Below are 19,547 nucleotides of genomic sequence, written 5' to 3' on the forward strand. Positions count from 1 at the left end.
TGTTTGGAAGGTCCTGCTGAAGGAGGCTTTGCGAGAAGCTGCAGTACATCTTGTATATGGTACACACTGCTGCCATTGTGCATCGGTGAATGTTTAAGGTGGTGGATGGGGTGCCGATCAAGTGGGCTGCTTTGTCCTGGATGGTGTCAAACTTCAAGTATTGTTACACAGCAATTGCAGCTACACTCATCCAGGCAAGTGGATCTAATTACGGTTTAGATGTTTGGCCTCTAACAACCATAACCATCTTCCTTTGTACTAGGTATAACTCCAACCAGAAGAGAGTTTTCCCCCGATTCCCATTGAGTTCAATTTTGCTAGGGGTCCTTGATGCCACACTTGATCAAATACTGCCTCGATGTCAAGGGCAATTACTCTCACCTACCCTCTTGAATTCAGCTGTTTTTTCCATGTTTGGATCAAGGCTGTAATGAGGTCTGGAGCCAAGTGGCTCTGTCGGAACCTAAACTAAGCATTGATGAGTAGGTTATTGCTGTGTAAGTGCCGCTTGATAGCATTGTCGATGATATCTTCCATCACTTTCCTAATGATCAAGAGTAGACTGATAGGGCGATAATTGGCTGGAATGGATTTGTCCTGCTTTTTGTGGGTAGGACATACCTGGGCAGTGATCCACATTGTCAAGTAGATGCCAGTGTTGTAGCTGTACTGAAACAGCTTGACTAGAGGTGTGGCTAGTTCTGGAGCACAAATCTTCAGTACTACTGCTGGGATGTTGTCAGGGCTATAGCCTTTGCTGTATCCAGTGCCTTAAGCCATTTCTTGATATCACGTGCAGTGCATCAAATTGACCGAAGACTGGCATCTGTGATCCTGGGGATCTCAGGAGGAGGCCGAGGTGAATCATTCACTCAGCACTTCTGGCTGAAGATGGTTGCAAATACTTCAAGTTTGTGTTTTGTACTGATGTGCTAGGCTCTCCCATCACTGAGCATGGGAATCTTTGTGCAGCCTCCTCCTGCTGTTAGTTGTTTAATTGTCCACCCAATTCAACACTGGATAGGGCACGACTGCAGAGCTTAGATCTGATCCGTTGGTTGTGGGATCACTTAGCTCTGTCTATCACATGTTGCTTCGGCTCTTAGTCTGCATATAGTCCTGTGTTGTAGCTTCATCAGGTTGGCACTTCATTTTTAGTGGTGCTGCTCCTGGCATGCTCTCCTGCACTCCTCATTGGGTGACCACATAAAAAGAGTAATCAATTATAATCTAGAGCACATAAATTGTGTTCCACTAAAGAAAAGTAGGATGATACACAACAGAAAGGAACGCACCAAGTATGGTGCATTTAGTATGCATCTCTAGACAGTACTCTCATAAAGGTGTATATTCCCCCATGGATTCCCAAAGGTGGTGTGAAATGGGTGGAAAATCAGCATTGCTGTACATCCAACCATCAACCATCACTTTATGTTGTTAAAGCAGTGAAAACTATCCCTCTGATGGTAATATTTCAGTCCCAGCTGTTTTTGGGCTGTTGTCCCATTCATAGTTTTAAGAACACTTCTCAACTCCCTAAAACTGCCTTCTCAAAGCAAAAGATAGAAACAAATAAATAAACATTAGGAAAGCTTTACTTTTAATATCAATAAAATAGTTTATAAGTGTCGACACAATACAAAAAAAAGTTATATATGCTACCCAAGTATCAAAGCAACTGGCAGCTCCAATAAGTAGAGTAATACTGGATACTCTGAACAAGCAATAGACATAGTGAATCAAAAATTACAGACCATGTAACCTAAGCTTTAAAGCATCACAATTATTCTTTGTATCAATCTGTTGCTGACTTATTTTCTTTGGGTTTAGTTAGCATTTCTTTGTAGTCCTTTGCTACTGACTCTTTGCAGTTCAGATATGCTTCATTCAAGCGCATCATTGATTCCACGACAGAGGGGTTTGTACGGACGGTAACCATGTCATAGGTCATACAAGTCGCTTGCACTAGAAAATGTTAACAAATAATTTAATTAGCGAAAGATAAAAAATGAATTCTCACCTAATATTGCAGTTTCCTTAACTTCTGCAAAATAAATAATTATTTCTGCACAATTCGCAGCACTGTTTTCAATCTTCATTTTCTTGATAATTATAAAAAGTCACAAGCCACTTTTTTTCTTAACATTTGTTTTATCTGTGCAGGTTTTAATAACTTCCCTCACATATTTAGTTATTTTTCTTCATCTTCAGATCCTTACACCACACACCAATCTCTGCACAAGTAGCATGTTTTCAAGATACTGCACGAGTAAAACAAACTGCCTATTCTTATTGTAATGACCAGGGAGATAATTTGCCTATGTGTCAGTCAGACTCAGTGCTATAAGATCTTGGGTTTGGATCCTGATAGAGTTCACTCAGCCTGTTTATTATGCAATGAAAACCATGGCAACAGGTTTTGGCATGTTGTGCAAAGACCTATGGAGCGGGTCTCTGGATGTTCGACAGAGAAACTTGAGTACTGATTTTGTCTTGATGCCACTGTGGACAGTAGCAGAGTTGAAAGTGAAGACACAGGTGTTTGAAGTATTCGGGCTTCCAAGCTAGTATTGAAACAATTATGTCATTGCAAACATGTGGGGAATCTTCAAGAAAGTTTGCAACCTTTTAGAGCAAAGAGTTCCAAATTAAAAAATTCAAGGGAAAGCAGAATTTCAGCTCCTTAGGGATTCATATTTCATGCTATTATCTTTCTCAAGAGTAAGACTGAGAGGAGATATAATCTAGGTTTTTCTTACAAATAGTGATTGTTGACAATTTGACTGAGGAGGGATTTTGACATGAACTCAGATTCAGAATTTTTTGGGATCAATACATTAGGTTCCAGTATTTTTCCTGTTATTTTGATAAAAGAAGGATAGTTGGGACTATTTGAATAGTAGACCAGGACTGCCAAATTCAGTTGCGTAGCTGTTGTATTTTTGGCTCTATGGGTGCCATTTGGGTCCAAAATAGATTCTGAGCCATGCATAACCTTCAAGTGCTTGCTGCACTGGATATCATTTTGGTAAAGGCGTTAGTGCGGATGCAGAAGCAGAAAGACAGTGTGCCGCAAGTATGCAGAATAGGCAGATGGTGACATCAATGTGCAATGCTAATTTGATGCTAGCAGTGCCATTTTCGATCTGAACACTCCAGCTAACCCCTCTCATAACATCGTACAGCCGAACATGCATTCAGCAGCAGGAAGGAACACCCCCCCCACCACCTCCCAAGCAGCGCTATTTAAAGGGATCATCAACTACTTTTAGGATAGGTTCTGATTAATTTCTACTGGCTGCTGCTAAGTAACCAGAAGTGTTTGATGCTTTGAACTGCTATCTAGAGTTACTGTAGTCCACAGGGAGTGATGTGGCATGTTATGAAGGCCTTGGCTTTGACTTCAGAATTCTGCTCAAACCACTTGCTTCTATCCCACTTGGCCTGCAGCATGACAGGGAGAATGAACAGAAGTGACACAAAGGAGGACAAGCTGCTCGAACAGGGAGGAGAAGAAGGGAGAGAAGGGCTTTCAGCAGAACACTATATCCGTTCAGAGTGCTCAGGGTGCAATTCTGCTACTTCAAACTCAGCGAGGAACAGTGCGTTAGACACCTCCGCTTCACCAACTGCAGCCTCAGAATAGGCCGATGATGGCATTGCCAGTGACTGCAAAGGTGACCATAGCCATGACCTTTTATGTGTCGTGCTCCTTCTAGGCCGAAGCAGGTGCTATTTGCAACACATCCCAGTTTGCTGTCCACTGAACACTCCAGCTAACCCCTCTCATAACGTCCACACAAGGCAGGCTATTAAGGCTCTGTATGCCGAGAGAGCTGAATACATTTTATTCTCTCTTCCCAGAGAGCAGTAGGCAGAGTGAGCATGCATCTCCGCCAGAATTACAGGATTCCACATGGTACAGGGTGGCATTGAATGCACAAATTACTTTGTAGATGCCACATGTAAATTCTGACATGTACTGGCTTTTGCACCATGCTGCAGGATAAGATACAAACCACGGGTGTCAGTGGAAACCCAATGCCCGTAGCTCTGAAGATCACCGTGGCACTCAACTTCTACAACTCTGGCTATTTGCAAGGTTCCACCTGGGACATGAGTGGGGTCTCCCAGGCAGCAGCCCACTGCTGTATCAAGGATGTGACCAATTCCCTGCTGAAGAGGTCCAGTGACTATGTTCGCTACCGGACAGACCTTGACAGTCAGGCAGAGAGCGAGGGCCATGTGTTTCGGAGTCATCGCTGAATTCCCCCAGGTACAAGGTGTCATCGACTGCAGCATGTGGCCATCAAGGCTCTCATAGAGCAGCTAATGGCCTTTACCAACAGGAAGGGCTTCCAGTCCATCAACGTTCAATTGGTCTGCAACCAACGAAAATGTTTCCTGCTGGTGTATGCCCGCTTCCCAGAATGAAGCCAAGATGCCGACATACTTCAATAGACCCATGTGTACATCTTTTTAGGCTCCCCGCTCACCTTCAGAGATGGCTTCTCGGGGCAAGAACTACCCATTGAAGACATGGCTACCCATGCCTGTGAGGAGTCCTCGCACTGCAGCAGAGGAGAGGTACCACACCTGTCATGGATCCACCTGAGCGACCATCGAGCAGGCCATTTGGCTGCTGAAGATGAGATTCCAGTGCCTGGATCAATCTGTTGGCACCCTGCTAGGGTTTTGCATATCGTGGTGGTCTGCTGTGCTCTGCAGAATCTAGCACAGCAGAGGGGGAAGGCCTTGCATGAAGTGGACATGATGGATCGCCGGTCCTCATCCAACAAAGAGGATGTGGAGGAGGCTATTGAGAAGGCACCACTGGATATTGCACCAGAGACCAGGGCAATTGAGAGACGTACAAGGGAGGCAAGAGACAATCTCATGCATACCCGCTCCCTGCCACCATGATGGCCTCTCAAAATGAACTCAATAAAGACTCACCTCACTGCCTTCTGCCTGTCGCCTCCTTTCTGTCTTAATTCCGTGCCTAGAGCCCAGCTTCACCACATGCTCTGCACAATTTGAGATGCTTACCAAACATGGCCTGTGCCTACACTGACAGCCCAATGAGGCAGCAAGGGTGAAGGATGCATCTCACAATTCAGGCATGAAATAATGAGCATTTTGCAACAATGAATGTGAACTCTATTTATGACACCAATCACAGAAGACAATTCAAAGGCCACAATTAATACACCCATGAAGCCCGATAAGCGTCTAGGTGCTCTTTTTATGTTTTTGCGTGCTTCTACACCTTGCAGCCCCTGAGCTGACACCTGAGGTGAAGGAAAGCTGCTGATCAGGCTGCTCCTTGCCTGGGTTGACTTTGGCAGCCATCCTCTGGGTACCTGAGGCCTGGAGAACCCCAGCTGGATGAGAGTTCCTGCAGAGGTGCAAGAGATTTCTCAGTTGTCATGGCTACTGGGGCTGGGGTCATTGGCGGATGGGCTGAGGAATCACTGTTCACACTCAGAGCACCCTGAGGGGAGCTCCCAGATGTGGAGGTCAGCCTCTCCTCATCGCTTTCAAGATTCACTTTAATCTGCCTGCTGACACGAGAAGGATGAGGACCTGGAGAAGACTCGAGTGCCAATCCTTCTCTCACCTTGCCATTGCTGTGTTGAGCTCTTGGCCAAGGCGATGGTGTGCAGGTCTGCGTGGATCTGTGCGATCTGACTCTCCACGAGGGTTGCCAACCTCTCGATGGAGGAAGCTAGGTGCACACACGCCTGAGACATGGCAGCACACATGGCATGCAAAGACTCCTCCATCATTTGCTCACGGCGGCACATTGCCTTTGGCAGCTCTGCCAGATGTTCCCTTACCTCACTCTGCAACTCCAGCATGTCCTGTGCTGTGGACCCCAGAGACTCGTCATCAGCCAAGGGCTCAGCATGGGTCTGGCCACCCACAGTCCTACGACTGTCAGTGGCATCAGCTGTCAGACTCTGTCAGCTGCTCAGGCATATTTGTGGTGCTCTCACCAGCTTGTGACAATGAATCTAAGCCCAAAGTGCCCATCCACTGAGGTGAAAGTATCTGCACTGGTGAAATATGCAGGAGATTGATGTGCAGTGCATCCTCTGACTGCTCTTCCTCCTCTTCAGAGGTCGCCAACCAACATGAGAGAACATAAACATTAGGCTGTTCAGATCGCCTCATGCCAACCATGCGTGATACAGATCTCCAAAAGTGTGGTGGAGGACACATGAACATGATGTCTCCTCACTCTGTAGAGCGGACACTTCAGTCTCACGGTCACCAGCTTCTAGCTCCAGAGCCTCAACCTCGGCCGACGTTAGAGGATGCATATCAGGGATCAGATTGCCAGTCCTCGATGTCTCCCTGGGGTTATGGGCCAGTTTCGCCTGCGTGGGAAGAGGGACATAGCTAGACTTCGCAGGAAGAGCAACAGAACAGTTATGCTCGTGGCAGCCCCTCATCTCCTGATGGGGTTTCCTACATGGCTCCTCCCAAGTCCGAAATGCGGCGGCCTATCGCCGAGATGAAGCCATGCATCTGCCAAGATGTGGTGATGCCTAACCCTCTTGCCATTGCTTTTGTGGTAACTCCCTCCCCATGTCGCACTCCCTCTCACATAGCCACATGCAAACCCCAAAAAGGAGGTATGGATGACTCACCTTGGCAGAGTGAAGGAGATCACTGACCCTCTTGTGACACTGGACCCAGTTCTTGGGAGTGACCCCATGGCTGCTGACCTCCTCTGCAATCTCAATCCAGGTTTTCTTGGTGAGGTGGAAGGATCTCTTCTTGCCATCCCTTGGAAAGAGGGCCTCTCACCTTTCCCTTACAGCCTAGAGAAGATTCTCAAGGGGCCACCCAGTGTCTTGCCTTGGACATGGTCCCAGCTCGCTCCCGCGTCATTCTGACAGATAGCAGCAGCGGTCCAAGTGCGCAAGGAGTTCCAGCTACAGCAATAGCTGCAGCAATGGTGCAGGGGGATCCAGGAGTTTAAAATGCAGCAACAGCAGCAGTGGTACAGAGGGGATCCAGGAGCTACAGCAACAACAGCAGCAGTGGTGCAGGGGAGTCCAGGAGTTCCAGCTACAGCAACAGCAGTGGTGCAGGGTCTGAGGGGGGTGGGGGGGGGGGGGGGGGTGGTGTCCAGGAGTTCTAGCAAAAGCAACAGCAGCAGTGGTGCAGAGAGCTCCAGGAGTTTAAAATGCAGCAGCAGTGATGGTGCAGGGGGATCCAGCAGTTAGAAAGAACATCAAAGAGATGCAGCAGGACTCCAGGTTCACTGTTTCCCCGAAAGGCAGCAATACAGCAGGGTAGGCAGCGCTTTATAAATGGCACCAGCAACTACGTTGCAGTCATAATACACCACCATCAGCACCTTGGAGCCAGCCACCGTCCTGTAATAGGACAGGGCCCGTGCCTCCAATATGTTAAGTGGCTGGCTGCCACATGATCGTGTTCAGCCAGATGCACACATCATATGTAGCAACGGCACCCGCTTCTGGGGTTGCCAACGGGACCTGCAATGGGATGATCAAATTCAGTCCCCAGTATGCAGATTAGCTAAATCCAGAAACACAGACAGGATCAGCAATGTACAAATTGGATATGTGCAAATCATGCATTGAGTGACTTATGCAGGTGCTGTAGAACGAGATTAAAATTTGTTCAATTAAATATTTTTTTCCACCCATTGACTATTATGCTTTGCTCGAGCCTTTACTATTTAGTGTTTCAGCCACATATAAAAAAGATTAAAAGCTAAGTGATGAAAGCGAGCAAATTGTAGCAGCAGCACATTACATGGGATGGAAAAGGGAGGCACCAGATGAAACCAGTGCAACATAGTGCTGATCTAGACTACTAAAATGGTGGTAGTGATGCAAATGCTTTCTTCTGTGAAAGATGATGAGAGAACAGGGTAGCAGTTTGGGGAACAGTGCAATGCATTGCTAGAAAGAAAATTTTATATTTAAAAAAATACCCATCAGAGACACCAGCTAAGGCAGCAGCGAAATAGATGAGTGATGGAATTAATTTGCCTATGAACTACTCAGCTGTAAATGTGACACAGAACATTTTCCAAGGGCTTTGTATTTAAGTGTAGCAATAGTATGGTCTACAGAGACGCCAAATGCACAGTAGATGCAACATCTTGTTATATTAATATGTATAGTTGTAAATTGAATTACAAGTACAAAGTATGGTTATGCTGCTGTAATTCTTGACTTCCATCACTTGGTGGTGCTATTGTTGAACTCTACTGGAATATATTTAAATTAAAGCAAAATACTGCAGATGCTGGAAATCTGAAATAAAAACAGAAAGTGCTGGAAATACACAGCAGGTCTGGCAACATCTGTGCCAAGAGGAACAGTTATTGTTTCAGGTTTGTGAGTTCTGATGAAAGGTCATAGACCTGAAACGTTAACTCTGCTTTCTCTCTCCACAGATGCTGCCAAATCTGCTGTGTATTTCCAGCACTTTCTGTTTTTACACTGGAATATATTTTATTGTTCTACCCAAATCTCAGTGTTCCTTGGCAAAAAACAAAGAACTTCCATTTTTAGGGCAATTCCACATCCTCAGGCAATCCTAAAGCACTTCAAAGCTAATTAATTATTTTTGAAGTCCTGTTATTGTTACGTGATCAAACATTACAGTTAATTTTCTTACAGCAAGGTTCAACAAACAGTAAATAAGTGGAATGATCAGTTAATCGGTTACAGATGTCGCTGGTTCAAAGAATGCTGCTCAACACACCAGACAAACTTCCTGCTCTTGGTCAAATAGTGCTATGGAATCATTTGCGCCTATGTAATCAAGGCCGTGGCTTAACATTCCATCCAAAAGACAAGACAGTAACCCCAAACTATAGCATTGAAATACCAGCCTAAATTATGTGCTGAAATCCTGGACTGAGGCTTGTACCTACAACCAAGAAAGCTACCAAATAAGCTAAGCTGACACTTAACTTAAGACTGTCCAGCGGCACAGTGCCAATTACCCGCAACCCAGTACTAAATAATATTGATGGCTGTTATAGTGTCACTCATTGGAAAGAATTTGTATTTTGTTGAGCAATTACGAAAGTAGAGAACCTTATGAATATTGTGGAGTGGGGTATTTTTCCATGTTTAGAGTGTCTTACATCAAGGACCACCAGCCCAAGTCTAGTGTGACAAAATCACACACGCCAAATGGAAATATTCATTTTGTCATTTGGAACACTGCTTGAAACTTTTACTGGACGTCACAAATAGCGTTTAAAAAGCAGAACCGAACAGCTTAAAATGGCCACACACATTTGCATTTTGAGAAGACAAAGGCTGGCTGAGAGACAGAAGGAAATTACCCAGTCTAGCTGGAACATTGGGGGTGCTCCCTGATTCAGTTAGTGAGATTGATTTTGTCAATAGTGGTGATCAAAAGATGTTGACACCCGTTGTCTTTGAAAGAGCCAAACCACCACCTCCCCCGCACCACCACCGAGTATGTCTGATGGACTCTGAAGTTCAAAGTTCCTCCCAGAAGTTACTGTTTCAAACAAAGAGATGATGACATGACATACCAGCTGGTGTAACACTGAAGCTTTTGAATGGTGCCTCAGAGTGAAAGGAAAGGGACTGCAACTGAACTCGAAGAGAAAGCATCTTTCTCTCTCTCTCCAGCAAAGTCCCAGGGAAACCATGGTGGCAACTTCTAAGCCTCAAGACTACAGAACTTTACAGGTGACCACCAAGAAGACAGATGAAACCTCTCTTTGGCCTTCTGGAACCAGAGAAGCAAGCCTGAAATTGCGCACCTGGCCCCAGTGAGGACTCCAAGACTTTAACTTCAATTAAGGACATTACAGCCCAGTATTTGCATTCCATTTGTTACCAACTTTACTTTAACCTCCCAACTTTTCTTCCCCTCTGTATCTATTTGTGTGTGTATGTGTGTGTGTGCCTCTCGTACGCATGTGAGCGAAGATGCGTCACGTATTTTAGTAATTTGAACCAGTTTAGAGTGATAAAATTAATAAACTTACATCTTTCTTGTTTAAACCCAAGAAAACCTGTCGAAATTGGTTCATTTGTAATTATATTCGAGGAACAGTGAGCAAAGGCTCACTGAGGTGGTAAGCTAAATATCAATGTGTTTAAAAAGATAAACTCTGTTGCGGCCAAACCAGAGAAGGGGCGAAAGGAAACCGGAGACCCCTTCCTCATCTGCTCGTAACACTTACATGAATTCACTGCAGAATAAAGCTCCACCTACACTGCATCAATAATACAGCATAATCCAAACTCCAAAAAGCTTATTTAATTTTTCAAGTCATTTTTCTGCCCATTCCAAGGATTACTACAAAATCTTTATTCAAACATAAATCAGTAATAGGATTTCCCTTAACCAGTGTGGGCATCCCTCGGTATGTTGAGTCTTAAAAGTGTGAATCAGAAGTTGATACTTTCTGATTTGGGAAACTATCCATTGGGAAATAATAGGGAAAGTTTAAAAGGAAGACAGACAATAAATGAAATTTAAAAATTAAATACCTCAAAACAACTAGGTAGTTATTAACCATTCAAATAGTCCAAACCAGTGCAGTTATCACACTGGAACTCAAATGCACTAGGAATCACTCAGAAAAATGACTACCCACATTTCCACTCTTCTGTCCTCGCTCTTTTGAGCTGCAGTTTTCTTCTTAATCTATCTGCTCTACTGCTTTTGCTACTGGCAAACCCTTTCAAAAAAAAAGCTTTTTTGTTAAAATCAGAACATACAGAATGAGAAGTCAAACAGCCTACTAAATCCGAAGAAGGGTCACTGACCCGAAACGTTAACTCTGCTTCTCTTTCCACAGATGCTGCCAGACCTGCTGAGTGGTTCCAGCATTTCTTGTTTTTATTTCAGATTTCCAGCATCCGCAGTATTTTGCTTTCAAGTTAGCCTACTAAATCCATCCCTTCACTGAACGCTCCAAATCCATTTAATCTCCTGAGGAAAGGGCTCTGAATATCCACAGGGGCTGAAGTAATGTCAGTATAAAATGGATGGAGATAGCAGGCAGAGGCTAGACCCGGAACTGTTATTTGTACACCCCAATAATCAGAATCTATGAAATTTTGCTGGGGGAGATGCTGGGCGCTAGTTGTATCTAACCCACTGAAGAGCCTGATGTGTAAAAAGGTGAGGTCAGCAGAGTGGCATTCCTCACTAGATTTCTCACTGCTCTCACCACCTCTGGCCTACAGTAAGTAGATCACAGAAATCTTGTTAACCGGAGAAAACAATTCTCCATTTCCCCATGGAAAAGAAGCAACAGTATGAGAAGTTGCATCACTATTACCAGTTGGCAAACTTCCTCAAAATGCAGGGCCTCATTAATAGTACACATGTAGCCATGAATGCCCTTAAAAGCAAACCCATTGAAAGGTTTTCATTCCATTATTGCACAGATGGTTAGCCAATTCATGCTCCTAGTGAGAAAGTAAGTTGTGTTTGGTCTTCTTCCTAGTCTTGTTCTGCTTATAAATGCCACATCAGTAGAAGGAAGTGTGGCTGCAAACTGTTGCTCCTCAATTGGGATCTTGTAACTGGCTATTGCATTGCTTCTTTTTCTGCTTGATCATGAAATGGTCCTGCAATTACTTCCAGCATTTCAGACCCTACAAAGTCATTGCTCCGCTCCTCGTGATTCCTGCAGCCTCTGAGGGAATGACAGGGTTAGGAGGCTCAGTCATTTCCTTGAGGTCAATACCCTATGTATGCCTTTCCCTGTTGTTGGGCCTTTACAGATGACCAAGGATCTGGATAGAGCAATCTTCAGATGTCACTAAAGGTGAAGTTTGTCATCAAGGTCCTCCCAACCCAATCCCCCAGTCTCTCAAAGTTAAAGCTGAGAGCCTCCGGAAAACTGGAACTCCAGGTCCCAGTAGTGGCAGCTACTGTGTTGGCCTGCAATACAGCATTTGTGCTTGGGATCTCTGTCCTCTGTCACCCTGCAGTAATCATCTATTCCATGATGGCCTACATCCAAAATTTTCTCACATGCCTGCAAAGATGTCAGAGGGTTTGTGGCACTTTATTGGCTGAATGAAGTCAAGGGTAATTTGGTCTCATTTACCCCTTCCCCCATAAGGCTGCCAGATTCAGCAAACTCTAAATATTGCCAGGCTTTTCCCCCATCCCCAACACACCACCCCAATTTCATGGCCCCTAGGAGCCCCTTCCTCATTCACAGATCCTAAAGACAGTCAGTGCTAACAAACTGATATCATATTTCTAATTCTCCCCAATTTCAGGATTGCTCCCAATACTTTCAAATCTGGAGACTTCCCTTCTTGATTTACTAATCAGAGGCCCTCTTCCTCAGTGATGCCACACCTTCGGTCCTAATCCAGTATTCCCTAAACCTCTCACTCCAGTGTTCCCAAAATTCTTCTCTCAGACCCTGGAACCCCCTCAAAATATGAGCATGGATCTTACTAAGTTTCCTGCAAAATATACTAAAATCTAATCATAGGCAGCAACAAACTGCACCTGACAACATCTCCAAATCATTTAACTTTTCTTCCAATTCAACACGTGTGTCTTCAAGCAATTTTATGATGTCTTCTTGAGTGCATGGTATACCTTCTGCCATCTACAAAAAATTAAGAGCATAATAATTTTCAGAAATAATGTAACAAGATTTTACATTACACATAATGACTTACCTCTATTAAAGCAATGATGGAATATTGTGATTTGTTCTTCAGGAATTGTAACAACTCCGATGGAAATTATTTTAGTTCTTAAGTATTTCAGTGTCCAGCAATTTCATGTCAAGATGAAAGTGACCTCCAAATTATTGTCACAGGTAAGCAAACATAAATAAAAATCATAGGCCACTAGATTTTTTGCTCACTATAATAACTCTCCCGAGTAAACACTTCTGGGACTGCTAATGTAATGGTAGACACATAACATATTGAAGTGCATCAGATGCCTGTTACTTGTATTATCAGATGCAGAGTCACACAATGCACCTGAGGCACTGATTGCACCCCAATGTAGCCAGCTAGTGTGACAGGCACTGGAAGCCCATGGACAAACTATACATAAGGTTTACTAAAACCCCAAAACAAACTTAACACTCAAGAAGCTCGACACCATTCAGGACAAAGCAGCCTGCTTGAATGGCACCCCATCTACAAACATTCACTCCCTCCACCACCTATGTACAGTGGCAGCAGTGTGTACCATCTACAAGATGCACTTCAGCAACACACCAAGGTTCCTGAGACAGCACCTTCCAAACCCGCAACCTCTACCAACTAGAAGGACAAAGGCAGCAAATGCATGGGAACACCACCACCTGCAAGTTCCCCTCCAAGTCACACACCATCCTGACTTGGAGCTATATCGCCGTTCCTTCACTGTCACTGGGTCAAAATCCTGGAACTCCCTTCCTAACAGCACTGTGGGTGTACCTACTCCACATGGACTGCAGCGGTTCAAGAAGGCAGCTCACCATCACCTTCTCATAGGCAATTAGGGATGGGCAATAAATGCTGGCATGGCCTCCGATGCCCACATCCCATGAATGAATTTTTAAAAATCTGACCTGGAGTGCCTGAGAAGCACTGCAGTCTCACAGTTTTAATTTGGAACTTCAATCAAAAAATCTCCTGCCCAGTGCCCACTCTAACAGTTCCTCCTCTCATCTGGAAAATCCTGCAGGTAATCTTTTCTACAGGCTGAAGTTATATCAGGTGTATTCCTGGTTTCTAAAATTATATTGATCTGGCTGACAGTCCCTTTGTGATCTTCGTAGTGATGAGACTTTCGTTTCCAAGTAAGCGTTAACATGCCTCATCCAGCTTAATTTATTAGTGGTTTCTTCCCTTAGAACAGCTCCAGTTCTATTAAGATTGTCGCCTAAAAATTAGTTCTCTAAACATTCACATGTTGAATATTTCCACTTAACATGCTAATCTTGAAGGATAATTCAGTTTCCTCAGAAGTACTCCCCTGCATTCTCTTCCCTCTCAGTGCATCCAAGTCAGCTTTGAAATATCAAACCTTTCCCAGTTGATGCACTTATATTTTGAGTCTACTGCTTTTTTTGAAGGCCTTGCCTCTGACAGGTGAGTTTCAAGCTCAAATCAACCACCTTTCTTTCTTGAAATTCCAGAATAGTCTTGAGAACTACTGTAATCTGATATTTTTTGCTTACACTGTTTCTTTCATGTTGATCAACAAATTAATACCTCTCAAATGTATTTTCTTCATCTTCTCTTCTTCACAAGTTTGACTGGCTTGAATTTCTGTAATTTTATCTGCAGATATTCCTGAATATTCTTTGGTCCAGGTTCATTCATCCATCCATATCAACTTGTCCCACATAAAGCAAGATTGCAACATACATCCAACTTCATTAACATTACCACATACAACTCAACAAGTTGTCCCTGTCCCATCCACATCAAAAGGTCAACTTCTGAAAGATGCTGCCTCATTAATTGCAGCAGGGGTTTGAAGAGCTGCTGTGTGGTATAAATTCATATATTTTTCATACATTGTACTGCAATCCAGCATATTGAGTACCCCTGGTTAGTGCAGATTTATTTTGTTTTTTGTAAACTCAATTTCATCCCTCACGTTTAGTTAGTTGGGCTACTCAGAAACAATGCTACTTCTAACTTCACTTAAGCATAATTTTAGAATGTTACATCAGGGGAAATCCTGAACAAAGTATTAATTTGTAGACTTCCTGTAAATAATGATTAAAACAATAAAATACAATGGTAGAGATGACAGTAAATGTACAGATCTTCTCTCTTTGTAACATTTAAGAATTAATGAACAACTGAGCAAAATATATTTCTACTTTAAATATCAATTTACTGTCAGCACATCAGCAGTGGATGAAATTTGCATGCTATTTCGAAAGCTGTGAAGTATCAGTAAAACAAGCTGCTGGTTCAAACAGTGGTCAAAATTCTTGAAGAGCAATTGACTGGTAAATCTAGGCTGCAGTGTTGCCATAACCTCACGAGCCCTTTTCACAGACTTTTCTTCATCATACACATACTTGGAAAGTTGATCAATGTTCTCTAATAGGCCTATTATTCATTTATAGATTAGGACAAACACTGGGTTATCAACTCCTTTGACTCAGGAGATTGGAGGGAAATCAAGCCATGTTTACATGTGGGGCGGAGCAGGGAACAGAGAGAGCAGCTGGTAAAATGACATTAACACCCAGAAACTTTAGCAGGATCCAAGTCTCCAAATGTCACATTTTAGGATTTTTAACTCTGCTGCCACAGGAAGATCTTGGGTATTCATGTTAAAAAATGCTGTTAAGTTAAATGTAGTTCTCAAAGAGGTTAAATACCCAGAACAGCTGGGAGATGCAGAATAATTGAGAAGGAAAGCTTAAATTAGAGAGAATGCTTTAAATATTGAAAGTTAGTTCAGATATTACGAACATTCGAATTAGGAGCAGGAGTAGGCCTCTCGGCCCTTTAAGGCTGTTCCACCATTCAATAAGTTCATGGCTGAACTGATTACTCCACATTTCCACCTACCCCTGATAACCTTCCACCCCCTTGCTTATCAAGAATCCATCTACTTCTGACTTAAAAATATTTAAAGACTCTGCTTCTACCGCCTTTTGAGGAACAGAATTCCAAAGACTCACGACCCTCTGAAAGAAAACAATTCTCCTCATCCGTCTTAAATGGGCAACCCCTTATTTTTAAACAGTGCCCCCTAGTTCTAGATTCTCCCACAAAGGAAAATATCCTTTCCACGTCCACCCTGTCAAGACCCCTCAGGATCTTGTATTTCAATCACGTCGCCTCCTACTCTTTTGATTTCCAGCGGATACAAGCCTAGCCTGTCCAATCTTTCCTCATAAGATAGCCCGCCCATTTCAGGTATCAGTCTTGTAAACCTTCTCTGTACTGCCTCCAAAGCATTTACATCCTTCCTTAAATAAGGAGTCCACTATCATACACAGTACTCCAGATGTGGTCTCGCCAATGCCCTGTATAGCTGAAGCATAACCTCCCTACTTTTGTATTCAAATCCCCTCGTGATAAACGATAACATTCTATTAGCTTTCCTAATTATGTGCTGTACCTGCATGCTAACCTTTTGCAATTCATGCACTAGGACACCCAGATCCCTCTGTATCTCAGAGCTCTGCAATCTCTCACCATTTAGATAATATGCGTCTTTTTTATTCTTCCTGCCAAAGTGGACAATTTCATACTTTCCCACATTATGCTCCATTTGCCAGGTCTTTGCCCACTCACTTAATCTATCTGTATCCCTTTGTAGCCCCCTTATGTCCTCTTCACAACTTACTTTCCCATCTATCTTTGTGAAATCAGCAAATTTAGCAACCATACCTTCGGTCCCTTCATCTAAGTCATTTATATAAATTGTAAAAAGTTGAGGCTCCAGCACTGATCCCTGTGGGACACCACTCGTTACATCTTGCCAACCAGGAAATGACCCAATTATGCCTACTCTCTGTTTCCTGTTAGGTAACCAATCTTCTATCCATGCCAATATGTTACCCCCTACACCAGAAGCTTTTATTTTCCGCAATAACCTTTGATGTGGCACCTTATCAAATGCCTTCTGGAACTCTAAGTACAATTCATCCACCGGATCCCCTTTATCCACAGCACATGTAACTCCTTCAAAGAACTCCAATAAATTGGTTAAACATGGTTTCCCTTTCATAAAACCATGTTGACTCTGCCTGATTACCTTGAATTTTTCTAAATGCCCTGCCATAATGTCTTTAATAATAGCTTCTAACATTTTCCCTACGACAGATGTTAAGCTAACTGGCCTGCAGTTTCCTGCTTTCTGTCTCCCTCCCTTCTTGAATAAAGAAGTTACATTCACTATTTTCCAATCGAACAGAATCTTGCCCGAATCTAGGGAATTTTGGAAAATTAAAACTAGCACACATTAACTCTCTCACTAGCCACTTCTTTTTACACTCTAGGATGAAGTCCATCAGGACCTGGGGACTTGTTAGCCTGCAGTTCCACCAATTTGTTCAGTACCACTTTCCTGGTGATTGTAATTCTCTTGAGTCCCTCCCTTCCATTTCCTGACTTATAGCTAATACTGGGATGTTACATGTATCCTCAATAGTGAAGACCGATGCAAAATATCTGTTCAGTTCATCTGCCATCTCCTTATTATCATTATTAATTCCCCAGACTCACTTTTTAAAGGACCAATGCTAATTTTGTTAACTCTTTTTAAAAATATCTATAGAAACGCTTACTCTCTGTCTTTATATTTCTAGCTAGCTTTCTCTCGTAATCTAATTTTACCTTCCTTATCAATCTTTTAGTCATTCTTTGCTTTTTTAAATATTCTGGCCAATCTTTTGACCTGCCTCCCCATCTTTGCGCAATTTTCGGCTTTTTCTTTAAGTTTGCTACTATCTTTAACTGTTTTAGTTAACCACGGATTGGCGGGTCCTACCCTTGGAATTTTTCTTTCCCGTTCAAATGGATCTATTGTGAAATATCCACTTATATTCTCGTGAAATTTGTTCGGTCGATGTGAGAACAGCCAGAGGTGTGAATATGATCTTGGGAAGTGGCGGGGGTTGCTTTGTTTGACAAGCGAATCCCAGAAGAGGGTCGAGAAGAAAATTAAACCGTGCAGTTCGGGGCATCACCTCGTCCTTCACACCGACGCTCTGAGATATGTGCAGCATCGCCCAATTCTAAACAGCACGGGCAAAGATGCACATGAAAAACAAAATAAAACAGGTTTTAAAATATATCAAACAAACACCACTCCATCGAACTGATTGAGTGCGAGTGCAATTTGGTGTTTGGGAAAGGTACCTGCGGCCGTATGACTGCCGTATCCTGATTGTAAGCCATTACTCGGGGCCTTACCGCCTGTTTCAAGCCAGGACACAACGGGAAGACAAGCGACACTCCTCCCGCCAAAATTAACCGCCACACAGCAGGGGCGCGAGGGAGGGAGAGAGGATGGGAAGGGAGAAGAGGGGGGAGGGAGGGTTTAGTGGGAGGGGGAACTGAAGAGGGAGTGAAGGAAAGGGGGTAAAATGGAGGGAGTGGGAAGGAGAGGGAGCTTTAGGGGGGAGGGAGTTTGAGGAGGAAGGAGAGGAGAAAAGGGGCGGAAAGGGAGGGAGGAGAGGAGGCGGGAGGAGAGGAGGCGGGAGGAGAGGAGGCGGGAGGAGAGGGGGGGAAGGAGGGAAAAAGCTGATCGAGGGGAAGAGGGTAGGGACAGTGAAGTGGAAGAGGGGAAAAGGAATAGGGGACGGGGGGGGGGTAGTGGGGAAGAGCAGGATAAGTGGAAGAGGAAGGGCGAGAGTGGAGGGAGTGGGAATGGGGAAAAGAGGGGAGGGAGTGGAAGAGTGAAGGAGGGAGAGGAAGAAGAGAGGGAGTGATGGGAGGGTAAGAATGGAGGGAGGGGGAAGAGTGAAAGAGGGGAGGGAGGGGGAAGACAGAAAATGGGGGAGGGGAAAAAGGGAGGGAGAATGGGGGACAAACATGCAAGGGGAAGAGGAAGGGTAAGAGAGGGGCGAGAGAGTAGGAGGAAGATGGGATGGAGGGGAGGAGAAGGAGGAAGAGGGGATGGAAGGGAAGAGGAAGGGGAGGAAGAGAGAGGCAGGGGGAGAAGGGGAAGGAAGGAAGGAGGGGAAGAGCAGCGAGGGAGGAAAGGGGCTGAGGAGGGAGGAAAGGGGGAGAGGGGAGGGGCGTAGAAGTAGAGAGGAGGGTGAGGAAGGGAGTATTGGGAGAGAAAGGGGGAAGAGAGGGATAGAGAGAAGGGGAGAGAGGAGGGACTGAAGTGGAGAGGAGAGAGGGGGAGGAGTGGGTCATGGGTGGGGGAAGAGGAAGGTGGGGGAATTGGGGAGAGGAGAGGGGAGGGGAGAATGGGGAATTGGAAGGGGGAGGGAGGAGGATGAGAGGAGAAGAAGATGGGGTAGGCGAATGGGATGAGGAGGGGAGAAGAGAGGAGAGTGGGGAATCAGGGAGGGAAGGAGAGTTAAGGGAGGGCAGTGGGTGGAGAGGGGGCGAGAGGAGAATTGGGAGGGAGAAAGGGGGAGGAGGAGGAGGGAGTGAGGGGTGGAGGGACTGAGGGGGAGAGGAGACGGGGAGGTGAAAGGGGAAGAAGTGGGGGAGAGGAGGGGGAAAGAGGTAGGGGTGGAGATGGAAATGGGGAGGGGCGAAGGGGAAAGGAGAGGGGTCAATGGGGAATAGGAGGGGGGAGGGAGGAGTGTGAGGTATGAGAAGAGGATGAGGGAAGGAGAGGGAGGGAACGGGTTGAGGAGAGTAGGGAGAGGGAGGGAGGGGAGAAGAGAGGGGAGTGGGGGAAACAGGGAGGGGAGTGGAGGGAAGGAGAGCTGGGAGAGGGGAGGGGCTGCAGTGGAGTTAGGGGAATGGGCCACGAGCTGCCCAATGGGCAAACCGCCCGTGCAACCCACCTTGCAGTGTCAGAAGCCCGCCAAAAACACAAGAGCAGTTCTAACCAATGGAAGATAGGAAAAGATGTCCACTTAC

General features: G+C 44.7%; 1 protein-coding gene across 1 annotated transcript; it reads right to left on the minus strand.

Moving 5' to 3' along the window:
- Nucleotides 1-1,635: 1,635 nt before the first annotated feature.
- syce3 (synaptonemal complex central element protein 3) lies at nucleotides 1,636-17,921 on the minus strand. Its single transcript, XM_068042907.1, has 3 exons — nucleotides 17,862-17,921; nucleotides 12,526-12,628; nucleotides 1,636-1,965 (listed from the first exon to the last, which is right to left on the minus strand). The coding sequence occupies exons 1-3, from the start codon at nucleotides 17,898-17,900 to the stop codon at nucleotides 1,796-1,798; spliced, it is 312 nt and encodes a 103-aa protein (XP_067899008.1). The 5' UTR covers nucleotides 17,901-17,921; the 3' UTR covers nucleotides 1,636-1,795.
- Nucleotides 17,922-19,547: the final 1,626 nt, after the last annotated feature.

Source organism: Heterodontus francisci, chromosome 12 (assembly GCF_036365525.1).
Source record: "Heterodontus francisci isolate sHetFra1 chromosome 12, sHetFra1.hap1, whole genome shotgun sequence".
NCBI lineage: Eukaryota > Metazoa > Chordata > Chondrichthyes > Heterodontiformes > Heterodontidae > Heterodontus > Heterodontus francisci.